This window comes from Callorhinchus milii, unplaced genomic scaffold (assembly GCF_018977255.1).
Source record: "Callorhinchus milii isolate IMCB2004 unplaced genomic scaffold, IMCB_Cmil_1.0 Scaffold31, whole genome shotgun sequence".
NCBI classification, from domain to species: domain Eukaryota; kingdom Metazoa; phylum Chordata; class Chondrichthyes; order Chimaeriformes; family Callorhinchidae; genus Callorhinchus; species Callorhinchus milii.
The window spans coordinates 3,317,606-3,341,420 of NW_024704772.1; the positions used below are offsets into that span (position 1 = coordinate 3,317,606).

Sequence of the window (23,815 nt, forward strand, 5' to 3'; positions counted from 1 at the left end):
TTTGTGGCAAATACAGGATTTAATGCTGCAACCAATTGCGCACAACAGCAACCCACACAGTCGTTTTTTTTTAAAAAAATTTAAGGGATTGTTTCCCCCAGAAAAGTGATCCACCAATTGACTAACAAGTGGGTTCCAAATAACTGCTGGGTAAACAGGTGTGTGGAGTAAGGAAACTCGCCCAACGTTTTGCCTTGCCCGGGAATCGAACCTGGGTCTTCAGCAGTTGAAGGAATGGATCTTGGAGCCATATTGCCTATTGGCCTTTCTTCAAGGACTGAACCACAGAGCATGTCCTTACCAATGGTCAGAGTTTGAAGGGGGTCGAATTTAGAGCAGGGACATCCAACCTTTTGAACCACCCTGACATAGGTATAGAGAAAATAGCGGGGAAATGCAGGTAAAAGATGTCTAATTTTATCAGATGCTACAAGCACTTAATCTCTTAATTGCTTTACAGACATAGACATAGCAGCGTCAGCAATTTGGAAGGAGAAAGCATGTCATATTCTCTGGGTCAATCTGACCAGCGATTGTACCCGTGAACCTAATCAATCGATACAAGGTCGAACATTTTACCGACTTTTTTTAAAATGTCCCTGCCACGGTGCGGGAAAGGGAATGGGCTTCAACTAGATGGGTACCAGGGATGAAGGACTTTCGTTATGTGAAGAGACTAGAGAAGCTGGGATTGTTCTCCTTAGAGCAGAGAAGGTTAAGGCAGGATTTAATAGAAGTGTTCAAAATTATGAGGGTTTCGATAAAGTAGATAGGGAGAAACTGTTTCCACCGGTGGGTAGGTGGGTCAGTAACCAGGGCATGTAGGATAATTGGCAAAAGAACCAGAGGGGCAACAAGAAGAAATTTTCTGACCCAGAGAGTTGTTACGGTTTGGAACGCACTGCCTGAAAGGGTCGGTGGAAACCAATTCAAAAGGGAATTGATTGGATAGGTAATGGAAGAGGAAAAATTGGGGGAAAGAGCGGGGGAGTGGGACTGATTGGGCAGCTTTTCCAAAGAGCCGGCACAGGCACGATGGGCCGAATGGCCTCCTTCTGTGCTGGTAAGGTTCTAGGATTCTGTGATTTGCAATCGGGTTGTTTTACTTGTTATCATGACAGGTTTCCAGCTGAGCTGTCAAGTGGGGACAGTTGGCTGAGTTGATGTTTGCAGTTTGATAAGAAGTTGCAGTGACCCACGGCTGTTGGTTGAGCGAACGTCAAAATTATAGCTTCTGGTTGGGTCCGTGAAATCAACTACCTGACTTTCCTACTCCCCTCCCTCTCTCCCTCCCTCCCTCCCTCCCCTCAGTGACTTGTCGGGAGATGTGCCGCAACATGTCGATTGTCATTCTGTGGAAATCAAAGGTGTTGATATTGATCCTGGTTCTCACCAGCTTTGCGGTTCAGTTGCTGATCGCCCTACTCGTCTTGAGGGACCTGAGATTGCCACAGAGCGGCTGCGGAGGGCTCGGGTATGTCCAGCCGATCCCAGTTCCAGAGGCTCGAGCCAGGGAGGCACTGGCGGGTAAATCCCCGACCAACAGGGAGCTCCAGAGCTTTGCCAGCAAGTCGTTGTCCAGTCATGCTTCACAGCTCCTGGATAGAGCCAGTGATGCCAGCCGACCTCTCCAGGTACCAGCTTCAGATGCCAGGCGTACCAGGCTCTATGAGGACCTCTCTCGCGAGCCCCAGAGAGCGGCTCCCACCTACAAGGGATCCAAGCTTGCAGCCCTGTTTGAGCACCCGCTCTACAACCTGCCCGGTCCCACCCTGTCCACAGACGACAAACTCTTGACTGTCAACATGAGGGAAAGGTTCAGGCCCAAGAGCAGCGACGATGAGGACTGGTGAGTAACACACTGAGCTGCCTTGACTGTGACACGAGTGCAATACACACACTGAACTCCTGTACAAACAAATTGCATTTACACAGCGCCTCTTACGAGGAAGGGGGGAGAGAAGAGGGGGAGAGAAGGGGGAGCAAGAGAGTGAGAAGCGGGGAGAAGGGGAGAGAAGAGCAGGGAGAGGGAGAGCAGAGGGTAAGGGGAGAGAAGGGGAGGGAGCGAAGGGGGAGAGGGGGAGCGAAGGGGGAGAGAGGGAGCGAAGGGGGGAGAGAGGGAGAGAAGAGGTGGGAGAGGGAGAGAGAAGAGGGGTGGGGGAGAGATAATTGGAGCGCATGTAAAGGGGAGAGAAGGGGGGAGGGGGTTTGCTTTGCTCTGATCTAAACCAAACTCCATGTTTGCCACCTTCGCCTCCCGTATCAGGGTCAGTATGGAGGAGCTGGAGTATGTGTTACTGGCGGGTGACAGTCCGGCTGACACTTATCCCAACTGGATGAAGTTCCACATGGGGATCAACCGCTATGAGCTGTACTCGCGCCACAATCCCCACATCGAGACCTTACTGCAGGAACTCGGGACCATGAAGATCGTCAGGGTTGGTGAGAATATAGCATTATATATCGATGTATATCATTGGTAGCCAATCGCACACAGCAGCGTCCCACAAACAGTCCTGGATTGAAGTGACCCATTTTTTATTATTATTATTTATTTATTTTTGAAGGGATTATTTACCCCCTGGAAAAGCGATCCACCAATCGACTAACAACCGGATACCTACTTAACTTACTGTTGGGTAAACAGAGGCGTGTGGGTGTGTAGTAAGGAAACTTGCCCAACATTTCGCCCTCTGGGAATCTAACCCAGATCTCTCGCTTGCGAAGCGAGTGCTGTAACTACTGAGCTACAGGACTCCCCAGTAATGTGGAGTGACTGACACTTCAGTTAACAGTATATTCTGTGAAGCGCTTTGAGACGTCTCAACGACTTGATATGGCGCTAAATCAAATGCATTTTTCTTACCTGTTAGTCACACTCCAACTTCAGGTGTTACCTTAGAATTATACAAAATCCTTGCATTTGATATACGCCTTATCAAGTTGTCAAGGTGTCTCAAAGCGCCGTACTGTTAAGTGGAGTGACTGTACATTTTGTGGGTGAGATGCGGCTGCCAATTTGCGCACAGCAATGTCTCATGAACATCCATGGAGCGAGTGACCAATTTTATTTGGGGGATTATTGGCCAGGACACAGAGAGAGAGAGAGAGAGAGAGAAAAAAACGGCAGACGGGGTGAGGTTTTAACATCTCATCCGAAGGACGGCACCTCCGACAATGCAACACACCTCCAGCGCTGTACTGGAGCCTCAGCTTAGACTGTGTGAGTTTAAATCCTGACATGGGGGCTTCAAACCACAGCTGTTTTTTTTTGAGAGATTATTACTCCCTGGAAAGTGATCTGCCAATCGTCTAACACTGTCAGAGTTGCCAAGCTTCACGCCTCCAATCACCCAATTAAAATTGGTCGCTTACCTCTTGTGCGTCTGTGGGACCTTCCTGCAGTTGCCTGCAAAGACACAGTCACTACACTTGGCAGCAGTCACCGACGGAGATGGTCTATGGTTGACCTGTCAAATACAAGGACAAGGTTCTGCATTCTGCAGTACCCACGTTCGGCCAGAGAGTGTCACGGTCCCACCATCAATGTGCTCCAATAATCCCGGCATTTAATACGGTGCCTTATCACGTCGTTGAGACGTCTCAAAGCGCTTCACAGGACACACTGTAAAGTGAAGTGACTGTGTGTTTTGTGGGTGAAACACGGGATCCTTTTGCGCACATCGGCGTCCCACAAACAGCCGTGGAGTGAGTGACCGATTTTATTTGGGGGATTGTTGGCCAGGACACCGAGAGAGAGAGAAAAACTCCCTTCTCTTTTCAAATAGCGTCTTGCCCTCTCCCACTGCTGTGCTAGTGAATCCTTATGTGGATCTAGTTGTGGTCTCAGCTTGTCAAGTCCTGCTCTATTTCAGCTCAGAAGCACGGTGGGACGCAGCTGAAACTGGTGATGACGCTCGAGAACTATGGCAAAGTCCTGTTTAAACCAATGAAGTAAGTCAGTGAGTGAGACTCAAACCTCGTCCCCGCCCTGAGCCCTAACCCTCACACTGCCCCCTGTCCGACACTGACCCTATCGCCTTCCTGATTACTCCTCCAGCTCACAGCGACAGTGTGCAATCTTTGCCCATTCTGAAGCTCTCTTTCATGCCCTACATCCGGCGTTTGCCAAAGAGTGTTATTCCTGAAACTCTGAAACTCTCTCCCTCAACCCCTCCACTTTGCCCTCTCCCTCCCGCCCCCACTTTCAAATCCCACCTAAAGACTTTCCTTTTACCAAAAACAATAATAAATTGGTCATTTTCAATCTACGACTGTTTGTGGGACATTGCTGTGCGCAATTGGCTGCCGCGTTTCGCCCACAAATATACAGTCAATTCACTTTACAGTGTGTTCTGTGAAGCGCTTTGGGACGTCCTCCCGACGTGAAAAGCGCTATATCAAATGCAAGGATTATTATTATTATTTTGATCGTGCTTACGGTCATCTCCCACCTCCCTCTGGCTTTGATTCCCGGTTTCCTCACTCCACACGCCGCTGGTTACCTCGCGGTAAGTTGGAACCCTGTTGTTAGTCGATTGTTGGTTCATTTTTCCGGTGACAGTAATCCCTTCCGAAAAAAAATAATAATTTTAGTCACTCAATCCATGACTGTTTCTGGACGCTGCTGTGCGCAATTGGCTACCGCATTTTGCCCACAAAATATACCGTCACTATATTTTACAGTGTGTCCCGTGAAGTGCTTTGAGACGTCTCGAAGATGTGATATGGGGCTGTATCAAAGGCGAGGATTATTTCTATATTTAGCCACCACTTAGCACTTGGCTCAAATATGTTTGACCACACAAAAAAAAAAGTCTGGGAAAAGAATCAAGTCTGTTCTCAGGCAGAAAGGATTGTTGGAAAATTAAGGCGTCTCGAAGATGTGATAAGGCACTGTATCAAATACAAGGATTATTATTATAGCGCCATTCACACTTTTTTTTGGAAGGGATTATTATCACCGGAAAAGTGATCCAACAATTGACTAACAACAGGGTTCCAACTTACTGCGAGGTAACCAGAGGCGTGTGGAGTGAGGAAACTCCCAGGAATCGATGGCGTCTAGAGCGCTTGAAATCACCCGTGTGAGGAGCTGTGAGAGGTTCTGGAGTGTGTTAGTGACTGTTTTTACTCTCTCTCTCTCTCTCTCTCTCTCTCACAGGCAGACCCGGGAACAGGAAACGTCTGGCGATCTCTTCTACTTCTCTGATTTTGAGCGTCATACGGCTGAGATTGCTGCCTTTCACCTGGACAGGTAAACGGTCACTGTGCCGCCCCACCCCCACACTCTCTCCCCCCCCCCACACACATACCCCACTCATCTCTGCTCCATTCCAGTCTTGAGGATTGTTTGCCAGAACACTTCTTACCCCACACCCGGTCCCTGACCAGGACAGCTTTCCTCCACCTCCGCCACGACCCCTCCTTCCCCCTCTGTTCCACCATCAGTGGCCTCACTTTCAGCCACTGCGCCCCAAAACTCTGTCACTCTCTAACTCTTTCCCCATCTTCAGGTCGCGCCTGACGACCTTCCTCTTCGACCGTGCTAACGTCACCTCCCCTCCCCCAACCCCCGGGTCAGTGGAGTCCCTGGAGCTCAGGGATTAGACCCCTCACCTCGCAAGTGAGAGGACCCCGGTTCAATTCCCGGGCAGGGGGCGAAATGTTGGGCAAGTTTCCTTACTCCACACGCGCACACACACACACAGACACACAGACACACACAGACACACAGAGACACACACACACACACACACGCGCGCGCGCCTCTGTTTACCCAGCAGTAAATATGAACCCGGCTGTTAGTTGATTTGCGGATCGCTTTTCCGGGGGTAATAATCCCTTTAATATAAAAGAATAATTTGGTCACTCAATCCACGGCTGTTTGTGGGGACGTCGCTGTGTGCAATTGGTTGCTTCACTTCGCCCACAAATACACACTCATTTCACTTTGCAGTGTATCCTGTGAAGTGCTTTGAGACGTCCCAAAGGCGCTATATCAATGCAAGGTTTATTATTATCTGTAATGCTTCTCAGATATTCCTTGAATAGTGAGGCGAATGTTCCTATTGACCATTTAGGCACAAGTTCCCACAAGCATATTTTATGCCTCTCTATTTAGCATCATCTTTTTTTAAATCTTCTTTGGTGCTGATATAAATTGGGATGTTTATACCCAAACAGTGTCTTGTCAACATCCTCTGACTTCAAAGGAGCTTTGATCAGGCTAGGTAGCCTATTGATCTCATCCTGAGACAGTTTGCTTGTTCCTTTTCCCTCTTGGCTTCAGGATTTGCGACTCATTCTCTGTATCCGTTATGCATTCATCCTTAACTCCAGGACTTGCTGAGGTAGAGTTCCACAACACAGAAGTCTTCCTGGATCCAAATCCGGATCCTGTGCTTAATTCGGGAGCTGGTGGATTTGTGGAGTCCCGTAGCTCAGTGGTTAGAGCACTCGCCTCGCAAGCGAAAGAACCTGGGTTCGCTTCCCGGACTGGAGTGAAACGTTGGGAGAGCGGGGGGATTGAGGGAGAGCGTGACAGAGTTTCGTTGCGTAGTGGCTGAAAGCGCGGCTGCTGATGATGGAACGGGGGGCACAAGGGACAAGCAGGAGGCCGGAGCCAGTCGAGCGGAGGTAGTGGGTAGTGGGTTGGGATGTAAGTAGGTGGGAGAGAGCGGTAGGGAGGTGATTGGGGGTGGGGGGGCCGACCCAAGGCCAGGTGCGCTCTGAGCTCCCGTCTCCTCTCTATTCTGACAGGATCCTGGACTTCCGGCGTATTCCACCGGTGGCAGGCCGCCTTGTCAACATGGTGAAGGAGATCCGAGAGATCACCAGCGATCGCAAGCTGGAGAAAACCTTCTTCATCTCGCCCGGTACCGGCAAAGGGGTGGCTGGTGCGGGGGGGTGGGGGAGCGAGTGGGTTGGGACTTCAGTCCGCTCATCACGAAGGTGGTGGTGGGGGGAGGCGGTTGGGTGTATATACTCACTTGTCCCACCCCCACATGTGTACGAGTGAGTGGTTAGTCCCACCAGCTGTGTGATACCATCTTCCTTCTCAGCCTGCAAAAAAAAACACAGTCACCACACTTTATAGTGTATCCTGCAAAGCACTTTGAGATGCTCTCTCTAACTCCATCCCGGAGTTCCGCCTCACCCCGTCCCTATGAACGATGGGGACAGTCAGGTATCTGGACCCGATCTGGTGCTTGGGATCAGGAGAGGTGGAGGGCGGGGAGGGTTGGGGTAGGAGGGTGACCAAAGGCGTGATCGAAGAGGAGGGGCTTGAGACAGGCCTGGAAGGAGGCGAGGGAGGGGGCACACTGACACTAACCCACGTACAACTCACCAGAAGTGATGATGAATGAAGAATTGTTATAAACCGGACAGAGATCGTTGTCAATCATTTTTCCAAACAGGTCGTTGGATGGGATTTTTGTACCTCGGGGGGTCTGAACCTGAAAAGAGGTCATTTGATTTTAAGGGTTGAACATCAGAAGCAAACCACAGTAAAACTCGCACAAGTCTGATTTGTACAAATTGTATAATTGCCTAAGTCCTGTTCAAGAGTTTATATAATAAATATCCTTGCATTTGATATAGCGCCTTATCACGTCTTTAAGCACTTAGTGAATTGATTGTATTATATCTTATGTACGTTATAAGTCATATTAAATGTATAAGTGAATTGATTGTATTATATCTTATGTACGTTATAAGTCATATTAAATGTATGATTCCAACTGCTACAACTTATGTGAGGTTTATCAATTCATTCTAAGAAAAAAACATACCTTTTTATAGCATTTTATCGCATTGAAACGCTCAACTTGCTTTATCATAATTACCGTGAGATGTAATTAGTGACGTTTTTTATCGAAACGAATGGGACAGCCATTTTGCAAAATGCCACAAATAGCTGTGAGGTGAGTAACCGGTTATCTGGAGGATTCTTGGCTAGGAAACTACTGCTTGAGGCTCTGCTGGCAAATGTGGCATCTGAAATGGGGTCATCAGTCTTTCTCCCAGGTATCCTGGCTCATATTCTCCTCCTGACCCCAAAATTACCCCCTAAATCAAATTAATTGGCCTCTGAGTTCTTGTCTGCGGGATGCCACGACGGCAACACCAAGAACTCACATTTATATTGCTCCCTTCATGTGGGGAAGAGTCTCAGAGCGTTTAACAGTGACGGAGCATGACGCTGAGCCAGGGAGAGGTAGGAGGTGACTGTACGCGAGGTCAAAGATGAAGGTCTTCAGATGTGATCTAAAAGAGGATAAGGAGGGGCAAAGCAGGGGGATTGGGGAGGAAGTTCCAAAGCTTCGGGGTGTAGTGGTTGAAAGCGCAGCCACCAATGGCAGAGTGGAGGGGACGAGGGACAAGCAGGAGGCCGGAGCCAACCGAGCAGAGGCAGTGGGTGGTGGGATGGGGAGTAAGCAGGTCAGAAAGCTATAGGGAGGTGTCAGGTTTGTAAGGATTTGTAGACAAGTGAGAGGATCTTGAACAAGGATCTTGAAAACAACAGCAACCAAGGGACTTAGCACAGACAATTTAATCTTTATTCCTTCCTCACCCTGCTGCCTGGCAAGATTCTCTTGCGTCTCCTACTACTGCTTGCTGAGTTGATGAAAGAGGCTGATCCACTCCTTAGGTTATTGTCACTAACAGGACCAAATAAAGACACAGAAAACCCTGTGGGAAACAGATTAATTTAGCCAGGACAATCCCAGATGAAGTGGTCTATCAAAACACAGTCCATCTATCTCTGCAATCCCGTGCATTGCTGGAATGAGATAAGATATTATTTCAATGTCAGGAGGATGTCTCAAAGTGCTCCACAATCTCCCTTAAACATTATGAGAGTAATTATGATATCAGTTGCTCACTTAATGCACGTATCTGATATTAAAATAATGAGAGCACCATAAGTTAGTGCTTAGGGACGTTTCAGTCCATTATAACTAGAATGCACTTTAATATTTCTTAAATTCCCACTCACACCCACTTACACTTTCCCTATTACAATAATACATATAATAATAATCAGCGCTTGACCCCTGGTCCCGTCATTTCCTCCCCCTGCCCCGCTTGCCTTTCCTGCTTCGCCTGCTCTCCTTTGTTACCGATTTGGTTTCCTTCAGCTCCACTGGTTCCAAAATATCGCAATTCCAGGTCTGAAAGATTCCTGCAATCGGAGGGATTCCTGGCCAAGATAACAGCGAGTGAGGCTGCGTGCAACAGATGCCTGTCTGAGCAGGGAGTGTGGACAGATGTGACAATATTACACCATTACTTTTCTGAGGACAATAACTGAGTCTGGGGGATAGGTCCACCGGCACCCTCTGGTATCTCAGCCACATGGCCATTCTTCAAGTAGGATCCCAGTAGATGACTGTTGTCTGACTATAGAGGGCATTACTTCACAGCTGAACCTGATGCTGTTCTCACTCGATATCCACACACAGCCTGGTTCACTCTCACCTCTGAATCAGAAGGGTGTAGGTTCAAGCCCCCACATTGGGATTTGGAATTACATTATCTAAGCCAGGGTGGTCCTACATTTGGTTGCTGAGGGCCGGATGCGGCCCGCGGGCCACCAGTTGTATCACCCTGGTCTAAACTGATAGAGAGATCTATCAGCGTTTGCGTAGCTGTCTACGGCTCACCTTCCCTTTAACAGATGAAGCTATAGAGAGATGGGGGGGTGGGGAGATGTCTGATCTCTAGTCGCAGCAACCCGCTGCCTATGTTTCCGACACAGAGACAAGAGTGCTACCAATTTAGCTAAGCTGAATCCTTCCTCGTATAAGCATGCGCGCACATGCACGCACACACACGCACGCGTGCTTCCTCACCTCCAACCCACTGGTACACCAAATCACACAGTTCAGTTTTGAAATAGTTTTGGCCGAACTGCAACCAAGACTGGGGGAAACTGCAACAGAAACAGCTGTAAGTGGCCTGGCTCAGGACGCCAACAAACTCCTGGGGGACAGAACAGACAAGAAACAACGCAATGAAACCAAACACTGAAAACCTAGACACAAAAGGCAAAATACTGCAGATGCTGGAAACCTGAAATAAAAACAGAAGTCGCTGGGAGCAGTCAGTGGGTCAGGCAGCATCTACACAATATTTGTGGCAAATACAGGATTTAATGCTGCAACCAATTGCGCACAACAGCAACCCACAAACAGTCGTTTTTTTTAAAAAAAAATTAAGGGATTGTTTCCCCCAGAAAAGTGATCCACCAATTGACTAACAAGTGGGTTCCAAATAACTGCTGGGTAAACAGGTGTGTGGAGTAAGGAAACTCGCCCAACGTTTTGCCTTGCCCGGGAATCGAACCTGGGTCTTCAGCAGTTGAAGGAATGGATCTTGGAGCCATATTGCCTATTGGCCTTTCTTCAAGGACTGAACCACAGAGCATGTCCTTACCAATGGTCAGAGTTTGAAGGGGGTCGAATTTAGAGCAGGGACATCCAACCTTTTGAACCACCCTGACATAGGGTATAGAGAAAATAGCGGGGAAATGCAGGTAAAAGATGTCTAATTTTATCAGATGCTACAAGCACTTAATCTCTTAATTGCTTTACAGACATAGACATAGCAGCGTCAGCAATTTGGAAGGAGAAAGCATGTCATATTCTCTGGGTCAATCTGACCAGCGATTGTACCCGTGAACCTAATCAATCGATACAAGGTCGAACATTTTACCGACTTTTTTTAAAATGTCCCTGCCACGGTGCGGGAAAGGGAATGGGCTTCAACTAGATGGGTACCAGGGATGAAGGACTTTCGTTATGTGAAGAGACTAGAGAAGCTGGGATTGTTCTCCTTAGAGCAGAGAAGGTTAAGGCAGGATTTAATAGAAGTGTTCAAAATTATGAGGGGTTTCGATAAAGTAGATAGGGAGAAACTGTTTCCACCGGTGGGTAGGTGGGTCAGTAACCAGGGCATGTAGGATAATTGGCAAAAGAACCAGAGGGGCAACAAGAAGAAATTTTCTGACCCAGAGAGTTGTTACGGTTTGGAACGCACTGCCTGAAAGGGTCGGTGGAAACCAATTCAAAAGGGAATTGATTGGATTGATTGGAAGAGGAAAAATTGGGGGAAAGAGCGGGGGAGTGGGACTGATTGGGCAGCTCTTCCAAAGAGCCGGCACAGGCACGATGGGCCGAATGGCCTCCTTCTGTGCTGGTAAGGTTCTAGGATTCTGTGATTTGCAATCGGGTTGTTTTACTTGTTATCATGACAGGTTTCCAGCTGAGCTGTCAAGTGGGGACAGTTGGCTGAGTTGATGTTTGCAGTTTGATAAGAAGTTGCAGTGACCCACGGCTGTTGGTTGAGCGAACGTCAAAATTATAGCTTCTGGTTGGGTCCGTGAAATCAACTACCTGACTTTCCTACTCCCCTCCCTCTCTCCCTCCCTCCCTCCCTCCCCTCAGTGACTTGTCGGGAGATGTGCCGCAACATGTCGATTGTCATTCTGTGGAAATCAAAGGTGTTGATATTGATCCTGGTTCTCACCAGCTTTGCGGTTCAGTTGCTGATCGCCCTACTCGTCTTGAGGGACCTGAGATTGCCACAGAGCGGCTGCGGAGGGCTCGGGTATGTCCAGCCGATCCCAGTTCCAGAGGCTCGAGCCAGGGAGGCACTGGCGGGTAAATCCCCGACCAACAGGGAGCTCCAGAGCTTTGCCAGCAAGTCGTTGTCCAGTCATGCTTCACAGCTCCTGGATAGAGCCAGTGATGCCAGCCGACCTCTCCAGGTACCAGCTTCAGATGCCAGGCGTACCAGGCTCTATGAGGACCTCTCTCGCGAGCCCCAGAGAGCGGCTCCCACCTACAAGGGATCCAAGCTTGCAGCCCTGTTTGAACATCCGCTCTACAACCTGCCCGGTCCCACCCTGTCCACAGACGACAAACTCTTGACTGTCAACATGAGGGAAAGGTTCAGGCCCAAGAGCAGCGACGATGAGGACTGGTGAGTAACACACTGAGCTGCCTTGACTGTGACACGAGTGCAATACACACACTGAACTCCTGTACAAACAAATTGCATTTACACAGCGCCTCTTACGAGGAAGGGGGGAGAGAAGAGGGGGAGAGAAGGGGGAGCAAGAGAGTGAGAAGCGGGGAGAAGGGGAGAGAAGAGCAGGGAGAGGGAGAGCAGAGGGTAAGGGGAGAGAAGGGGAGGGAGCGAAGGGGGGAGAGGGGGAGCGAAGGGGGGAGAGAGGGAGCGAAGGGGGGAGAGAGGGAGAGAAGAGGTGGGAGAGGGAGAGAGAAGAGGGGTGGGGGGAGAGATAATTGGAGCGCATGTAAAGGGGAGAGAAGGGGGGAGGGGGTTTGCTTTGCTCTGATCTAAACCAAACTCCATGTTTGCTCACCTTCGCCTCCCGTATCAGGGTCAGTATGGAGGAGCTGGAGTATGTGTTACTGGCGGGTGACAGTCCGGCTGACACTTATCCCAACTGGATGAAGTTCCACATGGGGATCAACCGCTATGAGCTGTACTCGCGCCACAATCCCCACATCGAGACCTTACTGCAGGAACTCGGGACCATGAAGATCGTCAGGGTTGGTGAGAATATAGCATTATATATCGATGTATATCATTGGTAGCCAATCGCACACAGCAGCGTCCCACAAACAGTCCTGGATTGAAGTGACCCATTTTTTATTATTATTATTTATTTATTTTTGAAGGGATTATTTACCCCCTGGAAAAGCGATCCACCAATCGACTAACAACCGGATTCCTACTTAACTTACTGCTGGGTAAACAGAGGCGTGTGGGTGTGTAGTAAGGAAACTTGCCCAACATTTCGCCCTCTGGGAATCTAACCCAGATCTCTCGCTTGCGAAGCGAGTGCTGTAACTACTGAGCTACAGGACTCCCCAGTAATGTGGAGTGACTGACACTTCAGTTAACAGTATATTCTGTGAAGCGCTTTGAGACGTCTCAACGACTTGATATGGCGCTAAATCAAATGCATTTTTCTTACCTGTTAGTCACACTCCAACTTCAGGTGTTACCTTAGAATTATACAAAATCCTTGCATTTGATATAGCGCCTTATCAAGTTGTCAAGGTGTCTCAAAGCGCCGTACTGTTAAGTGGAGTGACTGTACATTTTGTGGGTGAGATGCGGCTGCCAATTTGCGCACAGCAATGTCTCATGAACATCCATGGAGCGAGTGACCAATTTTATTTGGGGGATTATTGGCCAGGACACAGAGAGAGAGAGAGAGAGAGAGAATGATCTTTAACATAAATCAGGCGACGGAGGTGAGGTTTTAACATCTCATCCGAAGGACGGCATCTCCGACAATGCAACACACCTCCAGCGCTGTACTGGAGCCTCAGCTTAGACTGTGTGAGTTTAAATCCTGACATGGGGGCTTCAAACCACAGCTGTTTTTTTTTGAGAGATTATTACTCCCTGGAAAGTGATCTGCCAATCGTCTAACACTGTCAGAGTTGCCAAGCTTCACGCCTCCAATCACCCAATTAAAATTGGTCGCTTACCTCTTGTGCGTCTGTGGGACCTTCCTGCAGTTGCCTGCAAAGACACAGTCACTACACTTGGCAGCAGTCACCGACGGAGATGGTCTATGGTTGACCTGTCAAATACAAGGACAAGGTTCTGCATTCTGCAGTACCCACGTTCGGCCAGAGAGTGTCACGGTCCCACCATCAATGTGCTCCAATAATCCCGGCATTTAATACGGTGCCTTATCACGTCGTTGAGACGTCTCAAAGCGCTTCACAGGACACACTGTAAAGTGAAGTGACTGTGTGTTTTGTGGGTGAAACACGGGATCCTTTTGCGCACATCGGCGTCCCACAAACAGCCGTGGAGTGAGTGACCGATTTTATTTGGGGGATTGTTGGCCAGGACACCGAGAGAGAGAGAAAAACTCCCTTCTCTTTTCAAATAGCGTCCTGCCCTCTCCCACTGCTGTGCTAGTGAATCCTTATGTGGATCTAGTTGTGGTCTCAGCTTGTCGAGTCCTGCTCTATTTCAGCTCAGAAGCACGGTGGGACGCAGCTGAAACTGGTGATGACGCTCGAGAACTATGGCAAAGTCCTGTTTAAACCAATGAAGTAAGTCAGTGAGTGAGACTCAAACCTCGTCCCCGCCCTGAGCCCTAACCCTCACACTGCCCCCTGTCCGACACTGACCCTATCGCCTTCCCTGATTACTCCTCCAGCTCACAGCGACAGTGTGCAATCTTTGCCCATTCTGAAGCTCTCTTTCATGCCCTACATCCGGCGTTTGCCAAAGAGTGTTATTCCTGAAACTCTGAAACTCTCTCCCTCAACCCCTCCACTTTGCCCTCTCCCTCCCGCCCCCACTTTCAAATCCCACCTAAAGACTTTCCTTTTACCAAAAACAATAATAAATTGGTCATTTTCAATCTACGACTGTTTGTGGGACATTGCTGTGCGCAATTGGCTGCCGCGTTTCGCCCACAAATATACAGTCAATTCACTTTACAGTGTGTTCTGTGAAGCGCTTTGGGACGTCCTCCCGACGTGAAAAGCGCTATATCAAATGCAAGGATTATTATTATTATTTTGATCGTGCTTACGGTCATCTCCCACCTCCCTCTGGCTTTGATTCCCGGTTTCCTCACTCCACACGCCGCTGGTTACCTCGCGGTAAGTTGGAACCCTGTTGTTAGTCGATTGTTGGTTCATTTTTCCGGTGACAGTAATCCCTTCCGAAAAAAAAAAATAATTTTAGTCACTCAATCCATGACTGTTTCTGGGACGCTGCTGTGCGCAATTGGCTACCGCATTTTGCCCACAAAATATACCGTCACTATATTTTACAGTGTGTCCCGTGAAGTGCTTTGAGACGTCTCGAAGATGTGATATGGGGCTGTATCAAAGGCGAGGATTATTTCTATATTTAGCCACCACTTAGCACTTGGCTCAAATATGTTTGACCACACAAAAAAAAAAGTCTGGGAAAAGAATCAAGTCTGTTCTCAGGCAGAAAGGATTGTTGGAAAATTAAGGCGTCTCGAAGATGTGATAAGGCACTGTATCAAATACAAGGATTATTATTATAGCGCCATTCACACTTTTTTTTGGAAGGGATTATTATCACCGGAAAAGTGATCCAACAATTGACTAACAACAGGGTTCCAACTTACTGCGAGGTAACCAGAGGCGTGTGGAGTGAGGAAACTCCCAGGAATCGATGGCGTCTAGAGCGCTTGAAATCACCCGTGTGAGGAGCTGTGAGAGGTTCTGGTGTGTTAGTGACTGTTTTTACTCTCTCTCTCTCTCTCTCTCACAGGCAGACCCGGGAACAGGAAACGTCTGGCGATCTCTTCTACTTCTCTGATTTTGAGCGTCATACGGCTGAGATTGCTGCCTTTCACCTGGACAGGTAAACGGTCACTGTGCCGCCCCACCCCCACACTCTCCCTCCCACCCCCACACACATACCCCACTCACTCTCTGCTCCACTCCAGTCTTGAGGATTGTTTGCCAGAACACCTTCTTACCCCACACCCGGTCCCTGACCAGGACAGCTTTCCTCCACCTCCGCCACGACCCCTCCTTCCCCCTCTGTTCCACCATCAGTGGCCTCACTTTCAGCCACTGCGCCCCCAAAACTCTGTCACTCTCTAACTCTTTCCCCATCTTCAGGTCGCGCCTGACGACCTTCCTCTTCGACCGTGCCTGACGTCACCTCCCCTCCCCCAACCCCCGGGTCAGTGGAGTCCCTGGAGCTCAGGGATTAGACCCCTCACCTCGCAAGTGAGAGGACCCCGGTTCAATTCCCGGGCAGGGGGCGAAATGTTGGGCAAGTTTCCTTACTCCACACACACACACACACACAGAGACACACAGACACACACACACACACGCGCGCGCCTCTGTTTACCCAGCAGTAAATATGAACCCGGCTGTTAGTTGATTTGCGGATCGCTTTTCCGGGGGTAATAATCCCTTTAATATAAAAGACATAATTTGGTCACTCAATCCACGGCTGTTTGTGGGGACGTCGCTGTGTGCAATTGGTTGCTTCACTTCGCCCACAAATACACACTCATTTCACTTTGCAGTGTATCCTGTGAAGTGCTTTGAGACGTCCCAAAGGCGCTATATCAATGCAAGGTTTATTATTATCTGTAATGCTTCTCAGATATTCCTTGAATAGTGAGGCGAATGTTCCTATTGACCATTTAGGCACAAGTTCCCACAAGCATATTTTATGCCTCTCTATTTAGCATCATCTTTTTTTAAATCTTCTTTGGTGCTGATATAAATTGGGATGTTTATACCCAAACAGTGTCTTGTCAACATCCTCTGACTTCAAAGGAGCTTTGATCAGGCTAGGTAGCCTATTGATCTCATCCTGAGACAGTTTGCTTGTTCCTTTTCCCTCTTGGCTTCAGGATTTGCGACTCATTCTCTGTATCCGTTATGCATTCATCCTTAACTCCAGGACTTGCTGAGGTAGAGTTCCACAACACAGAAGTCTTCCTGGATCCAAATCCGGATCCTGTGCTTAATTCGGGAGCTGGTGGATTTGTGGAGTCCCGTAGCTCAGTGGTTAGAGCACTCGCCTCGCAAGCGAAAGAACCTGGGTTCGCTTCCCGGACTGGAGTGAAACGTTGGGAGAGACGGGGGGATTGAGGGAGAGCGTGACAGAGTTTCGTTGCGTAGTGGCTGAAAGCGCGGCTGCTGATGATGGAACGGGGGGCACAAGGGACAAGCAGGAGGCCGGAGCCAGTCGAGCGGAGGTAGTGGGTAGTGGGTTGGGGTGTAAGTAGGTGGGAGAGAGCGGTAGGGAGGTGATTGGGGGTGGGGGGGCTGACCCAAGGCTAGGTGCCCTCTGAGCTCCCGTCTCCTCTCTATTCTGACAGGATCCTGGACTTCCGGCGTATTCCACCGGTGGCAGGCCGCCTTGTCAACATGGTGAAGGAGATCCGAGAGATCACCAGCGATCGCAAGCTGGAGAAAACCTTCTTCATCTCGCCCGGTACCGGCAAAGGGGTGGCTGGTGCGGGGGGGTGGGGGAGCGAGTGGGTTGGGACTTCAGTCCGCTCATCACGAAGGGGGTGGGGGGGGGGGGGTGAGGCGGTTGGGTGTATATACTCACTTGTCCCACCCCCACATGAGTACGAGTGAGTGGTTAGTCCCACCAGCTGTGTGATACTATCTTCCTTCTCAGCCTGCAAAAAAAAATACACAGTCACCACACTTTATAGTGTATCCTGCAAAGCGCTTTGAGATGCTCTCTCTAACTCCATCCCGGAGTTCCGCCTCACCCCGTCCCTAGCCTCCTTCAAGGCCGGTCTATCCCCCCCCCCACCCACCCACCCCCCGGCTCGGAGTCAGTCTCCGCCATTGTTAAGTGCTCTGAGTCGCCGCCCTGCGTGGAGGGCGCTATATAAGCGCAAGTTGTTGTCTCAAGACCCTCCTCATCTAAGCTACAGGACTCCAGATTTCCAGCGTCCGCGGGGTTTTGCCTCGTGAGCAGAGAGTGTGATGATGTTCTTGTGTTGCAGCAAAGAACGTGTGCTTCTACGGCGACTGTTCCTATTACTGCAGTATGGAGCACGCGCTGTGCGGGAAGCCCAATGCACTAGAGGGCTCGATGGCTGCCTACCTGCCCGACATCAAGCTCTCCAAGAGACTGACCTGGAGGAACCCCTGGAGACGCTCCTATCATGAGAGGAAGAAGGCCAAGTGAGAGGGCACTGGGGGTGGGGAGTGTGTGTGTGTGTGGTGGGGTGGGGTGGGGGGAGGAGGGAGGGGAAGAGTAGGATGATGGTAGCTCAGTGGTTAGAGCACTCGCCTCGCAAGCGAGAGGACCTGGGTTCGATTCCCGGGCAGGGAGTGAAACCTTGGGCTTACTCCACGCAGACACACACACTCACAGACAGACACACTCACACACACACACACACACGTGCGCCTGTTAATAATCCCTCAATAAAAAAACATATAAATCAAATGTTTGTGGGGTCGCTGCTGTGCGCAATTGGCTGCCCCGTTTCGCCCACAAAACACACAGTCACTGCGCTTTACAGAGTATTTCTGTGAAGCGCTTTGAGAAGTCTCGAAGACGTGATGAGGCGCTGTATCAAATGCAAAGATTATTATTATAATTTGTAGACACTGTGTGTCACCGTCTCTCTCTCTGTCTGTCTGTCTGTCTCTCGGGCTCTTTATTTCAGGTGGGAGATAAATCCAGATTACTGCGCTCATGTCAAAAAGACGCCTCCGTATGACAAAGGGACTCGGCTGCTCGAGGTCATAGACATGACCATCCTGGACTTCCTGATGGGTGAGAGCACGACTGTGTGTGTGTGTGACAGTGTCTGTGTGTGAATGCACGAGTGTTGTGAGTGGTGTGTGTACAAATAATAATATAATAATCCCTGCATTTGATTTAGCATTTTTTATGTCTTCTAAGACAGAATATGCTGTAAAGTGAATTGACTGTATATTTGTGGGCGAAATGTATATAACCACAATAATCCTCGTCTTATCACATCTTCGAGATGTCTCAAAGCGCTTCACAGGATACACTGTCCAGTGTAGTGACTGTGTATTTTTGGGGCGAAACGCAACTGCCAATTGCGCCCCCAGCGACATCCCCACAAACAGTCGTGGAGTGAGTGACCCAATTTTTAAAAAAAGTATATCCTCGACTGCCCTATGCTAGTGTTGCAGTAGATTCAGGCGGAGGCGTTATATCGAATAAAATGATTATTATTATCTGTCTCTCCGCTCAAGTAACTAACCCTGTCTCCTGCTTTGTGGCCTCTGTAGGGAACATGGACCGACATCACTATGAGACCTTCCAGAAGTTTGAGAACGAAACCTTCCTCATTCACCTGGACAATGGCAGAGGGTGAGCAGCTTCTGGACAGAACCTAGAGCGATAATAATCATAATAATAATCATAATAATAATCACTTAGGGCTTTAATAATCCTAATAATAATCACAGAGGGCTATAATAACAAATAAGACAAAACAAATAATAACAACCAATAATAATAAATTATAATAATGATTAATAATAATCCTTGCACTTGACACAGCGCCTAATTACATCATCGAGACGTCTCAAAACGCTTCACAGGACCAACTGTAACGTGAATTGACTGTGTTTTGTGGGCGGAACACGGCAGCCAATTGCGCCCCCAGCGACGTCCCCACAAACAGTCGTGGAGTGAGCGACCAATTTTATCCCGGGGATTGTCGGCCAGGACACCGGGGGGAGAGAGAGAGAGAGAAACTCCCTTCTCTTCCCCCCTCAGCGCAGCGAGAGATCTCTAACGTCCCCCTGAACAGGCAGACGGGGGGTGAGGTTTAACGTCTCATCCGAAGGGACGGTGTCTCCGACAATGAAACCCCCCCNAGCGCTGCACTGGAGCCTCAGCTTAGACTGTGATTCCAAGTCCTGACGTGTGAGGCTTAAACCCACAAACCTTCTGACTCAGAGACAGAGGACGGAGACAGAGGGACAGAGACAGAGGAACAAAGACAGAGGGACAGAGACAGAGGGACAGAGAGAGAGAGCGCTACCACTGAGCCTGGCAGGCTGACCTTCAGACACAGATTATTATACAACATGATTATAACACATCACTTTCTGGTCATGTTCTAAGGTTTGGGAGGCACTCGTATGATGAATTATCCATCCTGGCTCCTCTCCAGCAGTGTTGCAGGTACACATCCCCTTTCCCCCCACCTCTCTCTCTCTCAGTCTCTCTATCTCTCTCTCACTCTCTCCCTGACGATTACAGATTGTGCAATTCTTTGCCGAACGCCTTTCCATAAATTCCCAAAGGGAAATCGAACAGATTCTTACAAACCAGGACGTTAAAGGTTATAGGAAGTGAGCAGTAGAGTGGGATGAGATACAACGAAAACTTGTATATTTATACAGAGCCCTTCAAACTGTTGTCAAGGTCCACCCGCCATCACTATTATTATTGTTATTGTTATTGCTTTTATTATTACAGTTACCAGAGTCTGGCTATCAAGAATTCGAGCCTCGGCAATAATAATTTGGTCACTACCCTGTGTGCGCAATTGTCTGCTCAGCAAATAATAATAGTAATAATAATAATCCTCGCATTTGATACAGCGCCTTATCACATCTTCGCGAAGTCTCAACGCGCTTCACAGGATCCGCTGTGAAGTGAATTGACTGTATATTTTGTGGGCGAAACGTGGCAGCCAATTGCGCACAGTCATGGATTGAGTGACCGATTTATTATTTTTGTTTTTAATTTGAAAGAATTATTTCCCTCTGTAAAGTGATCGGCCAATCAGCTAACAACCGGGTTCCTACTCACTGCTGGGTAAACAGAGGCGTGCGCGTGCGTGGGGGCGGGCGGGCGCAATGCTGGAAACGTGCCTAACGTTTCTCCCTGACCTGCCTGGGAATCAAACCCAGCTCGCGAGGCGAGTGCTCTAACCACTGAGCTACAGGACCCGCTGGAGTGACTGTCATCCTTTATGTTGGGGTTCCTGTTTCAGGATAAAAAGGAGTACGTACTCCCGACTCCAGCTGCTGGCCACAGAGAGATACCGGCTCAGTGATGTGATGCGTGAGTCCCTGAGCAGAGACAGGATGGATCCCATTCTCATCGAGCCCCACCTACTGGCTCTGGATCGCAGGCTACAGATTGTCCTCAAGACCACCCAGGACTGCATCGAACGTCTGGGAGTGGGCAGTGTGGTGGAGGATGACCTTGGAGACCATGTTGGGGGTCTGTAGCCCAGCGAGGAGGGGAGGGGCTTTGGGCGGAGGGAAGGTGGCGGGAGCCTTCGTTGAGTTTTATTTCACGTTACGGCTGATTCTGTCTTGAGAGAATGGACCCTAAGCTCGTGTTGTGGGGGAGAAATATAGAGAGTGGTGAGGAGACAGCATTTGCTCTGTGTAGAAACTTATCCGAAACTCCGAGAGCTTGTGTCCTCTCCCGCACCAGGCTCCGTGACCCCATCACCCCCATCCTCGCCCGGCTCCGTTGGCTCCCCATCCCCCGAGGATAGAGTTCAAGATCCTCGTCTTTGCCTTCAAAGCCCTCCACGGCCTCGCATCCCCCACCAGCTAACTCCATATCGACCTGTCCGCTCCCTCCGTTCAAATCTCTTCTGAACAGCAGGAAAGCAGTGAAGTGGAATATGATAATAATAATAATAAGCCTTATAAAATAATATTATGTGGCTGGCTATCCAAGGTGTGGTTTGGGTTGGGGGGTGACTACGAGAGTAGAGGGGACTGTCTGTGGTGGGGGCTGTCCAGTGTGTGGGGAGGCAATGGTCAGTGACCATAGAAATGATAATAAACCTTACATTTGACATAGCGCCTTATCACGTTGTCGAGATGTCTCAAAGCGCTTCACAGATTCCCGGGTAGGATGAGACGTTGGGCAAGTTCCCTTACTCCACGCACGCGCCTGTTTGCCGCGCAGTAAGTAGGAACCCGGTTGTTAGTCGATTGGCGGATCACTTTTCCGGGGGTGATAATCCCTTCAAAAAAAAATAAGAATAGGGTCACTCAATCCACGACTGTTTGTGGGGACACTGCTGTGCGCAATTGGCTGCCGCGTTTTGCCCACAAAATATCCAGTCAATTCACTTTACAGTGTATCCTGTGAAGCGCTTTGAGACGTCTCAAAGACGTGATGAGATGCTGCGTTAAATGTAAGGACGGTTATTATTATAAGGTCTGTCTCAAGACCTTGCTCTTCTAGCATTCCTTCAGTCACCCTCCTACCCCCACTATCTCCCTGACCTCCACCCATCCTGATCCAACCCCCAGCTCGGTTCCAAATCCCAGACTGTCTAGTGCCTTGGGACATCCTGAAGTGAAAGGCGATGTGTAAATGTAATGTGTTGTTGTTGATGTGGGCACCTGGTTGACCAAAACAATCACACAATGCCATTCACCTTCCATGATGAAAGCGGTGGGTCCGTTCACTGCCGAGATTATTCCAGTCTCCGGTAACTGCACTAGGTGGCAGTATCCTCATCCAAGTCCCCACACATCAGCCTGAGTGAGACTTGTTTCTGCCCACGTGTGACTGACACACGTGGAAACCCATCACCGTGGCTTAAGAGTCTTCAAACCCAACTGAGAACTCCCCACATCTCACCTACACCTGGATATTCCAGAGATAGATGGTTGGAATGGAATGTGCTCGCTCTCTCTCTCCCTGGAAGAATGCACCCTGGTTATCTAATTCCGGAGAGTATTAAGCGCAGGTTGGCGAGAGCCAAGGCTTGGGGTGGGGAGGGGAGCCCAGAGGGTGCGTCGGGGGTAACTGGTGGAGTGTAACCGGGTAAAACCCCTGAGTGAGACAGACAGGAGGAGCAGAGAGCATTGATACCATTCATGGCTGGGCTGGAGGTGGCAACTTGGCAATGTCTTCTTGTGTTTTGCTTTGCGAAATGTTTGTGGTTGGTGATTGAAAGATTCCCGGGTGGGTTCGGATATTCTTAAGCATGGGTGATGGGTTTCCGCATGTGTCAGACACCCCGCTGACCAAACAAAAAGGGAGGAAAGACACATTCAAATGTGCGGTGGATGTGCTATACCATCACGATACGCACACACCCAGTCGTGGACTGACTCCCCCAAATGACTCTGTATTCTTCAGAATCATTACTGAATTATTATTCTTTTAGAGGGATTATTACCCCCGGAAAAGCGATCCGCCAATCGATTGACAACCAGGTTCCTACTTACTGCCAGGCAAACTGAGGCGTGTGCGCGGAGTAAGGAAACTTGCCTAAGGTTTTGCCGTGCCCAGGATTCGAACCCAGGGCCTCTCGCTTGCGCGGCGAGCGCTCTAACCACTGAGCTCCAGGACGTAATCACCCGCACAGTCACGGGTACTCAAGCATTTAATTCTTTAAAAATAATTATTTGGTCACTCAGTCCGCAACTGCTGTGCGCAATTGGCCAACGAGTTTCGGCCACAAAATACACAGTCACTTCACTTTGCAGCACATCCTGCGAAGCGTTTTGAGACGTCTCAACGACCATGAAAAGGCACTGTATCAAACGCGAGGATTGTTCTTTTATTGTTCTCTGTTTACTTGATGTCTTGCGCCAGAAACAAAACCCTGCCAAAAAAGAGGATGCGGAGCAAAGCAAACGGATGCCCAACTCGCTCAGCGGTCAGTGAAATTGTCTCGTTTCCCCACAACATATCTATCCCCACGAGACAGGCCAGGTGGAAAAGTCACTCCTTATCTCACTGAACAATTTACTGCAAGAGAATAAGCATTCCTAACGTCAGGAACCAGTGATTAGTCACCGGGAGAGAGAAACCCTGTGTTCTCCATTTCATGAGTCATGTTTCTTCCAAAACATTCGATCAGATCTTGTGAAACCACAGAGCCCTTTCACCCCCATCTTAGTTAACGGCAAGACTAACTCTCCAGAATTAGCTCCTGAGAGTGAGACACAGAGCAAGAGAGGAGTTTCCAGCTCCTGACTGCCAGACACCGAGACATATCAGTGACTGTGACTTCCGTACAATAAAGGCCATTGTAACTTATCATTCTCTAGTCTACAGTATGGAAATCTGCGCCCTTGTGTTTATACAGTAATAATAATCCCTGCGTTTGACCCCGCGCCTCATCACGTCTTCGAGACGTCTCAAAGCGCGTCACAGGAGACGCTGTAAAGTGGAGTGACTGTGGGCACAACGTGGCAGATTGAGTGACCAAATTTTTGTTGTTGTTTAAGGGATCATTACCCCCGGAAAGCGATCAGCCAATCGGCTGACAACCGGGTTCCTACTCACT

General features: G+C 49.2%; 2 protein-coding genes across 5 annotated transcripts in view; one reads left to right on the top strand and one right to left on the bottom strand.

Annotated features, from left to right (window-relative positions):
- Nucleotides 1-10,717, bottom strand: part of LOC103171688 (protein FAM227A) — a 20,256-nt gene extending 9,539 nt beyond the window's left edge. Inside the window, exons 1-5 of the mRNA XM_042344945.1 lie at nt 10,706-10,717; nt 9,861-9,990; nt 9,098-9,208; nt 8,579-8,697; nt 7,352-7,460 (exon numbers count right to left, since the gene is read on the bottom strand). Of these exons, the coding sequence (XP_042200879.1) occupies nt 7,352-7,460; nt 8,579-8,697; nt 9,098-9,208; nt 9,861-9,990; nt 10,706-10,717 (481 nt within the window). The remainder of the gene's footprint in view (nt 1-7,351; nt 7,461-8,578; nt 8,698-9,097; nt 9,209-9,860; nt 9,991-10,705) is intronic.
- A 697-nt stretch (nt 10,718-11,414) lies between these two features.
- LOC103191038 (extracellular serine/threonine protein kinase FAM20C) lies at nt 11,415-23,565 on the top strand. 4 transcript variants are annotated; one of them, XM_042345003.1, is made up of 11 exons: nt 11,415-11,991; nt 12,413-12,588; nt 14,036-14,114; nt 15,319-15,411; nt 16,898-17,013; nt 17,543-17,723; nt 18,215-18,324; nt 18,813-18,894; nt 19,657-19,716; nt 20,534-20,766; nt 23,010-23,565. In XM_042345003.1, exons 1-11 carry the CDS (start codon nt 11,468-11,470, stop codon nt 23,048-23,050), a joined length of 1,695 nt encoding a protein of 564 aa, XP_042200937.1. In that variant the 5' UTR covers nt 11,415-11,467; the 3' UTR covers nt 23,051-23,565. The 4 variants fall into 4 exon arrangements, with proteins under 4 accessions (XP_042200937.1, XP_042200935.1, XP_042200938.1 ...); XM_042345001.1 differs by having other exon boundaries at nt 11,426-11,991; nt 23,119-23,565; XM_042345004.1 differs by lacking the exon at nt 20,534-20,766 and having other exon boundaries at nt 11,428-11,991; nt 23,119-23,565.
- Nucleotides 23,566-23,815: the final 250 nt, after the last annotated feature.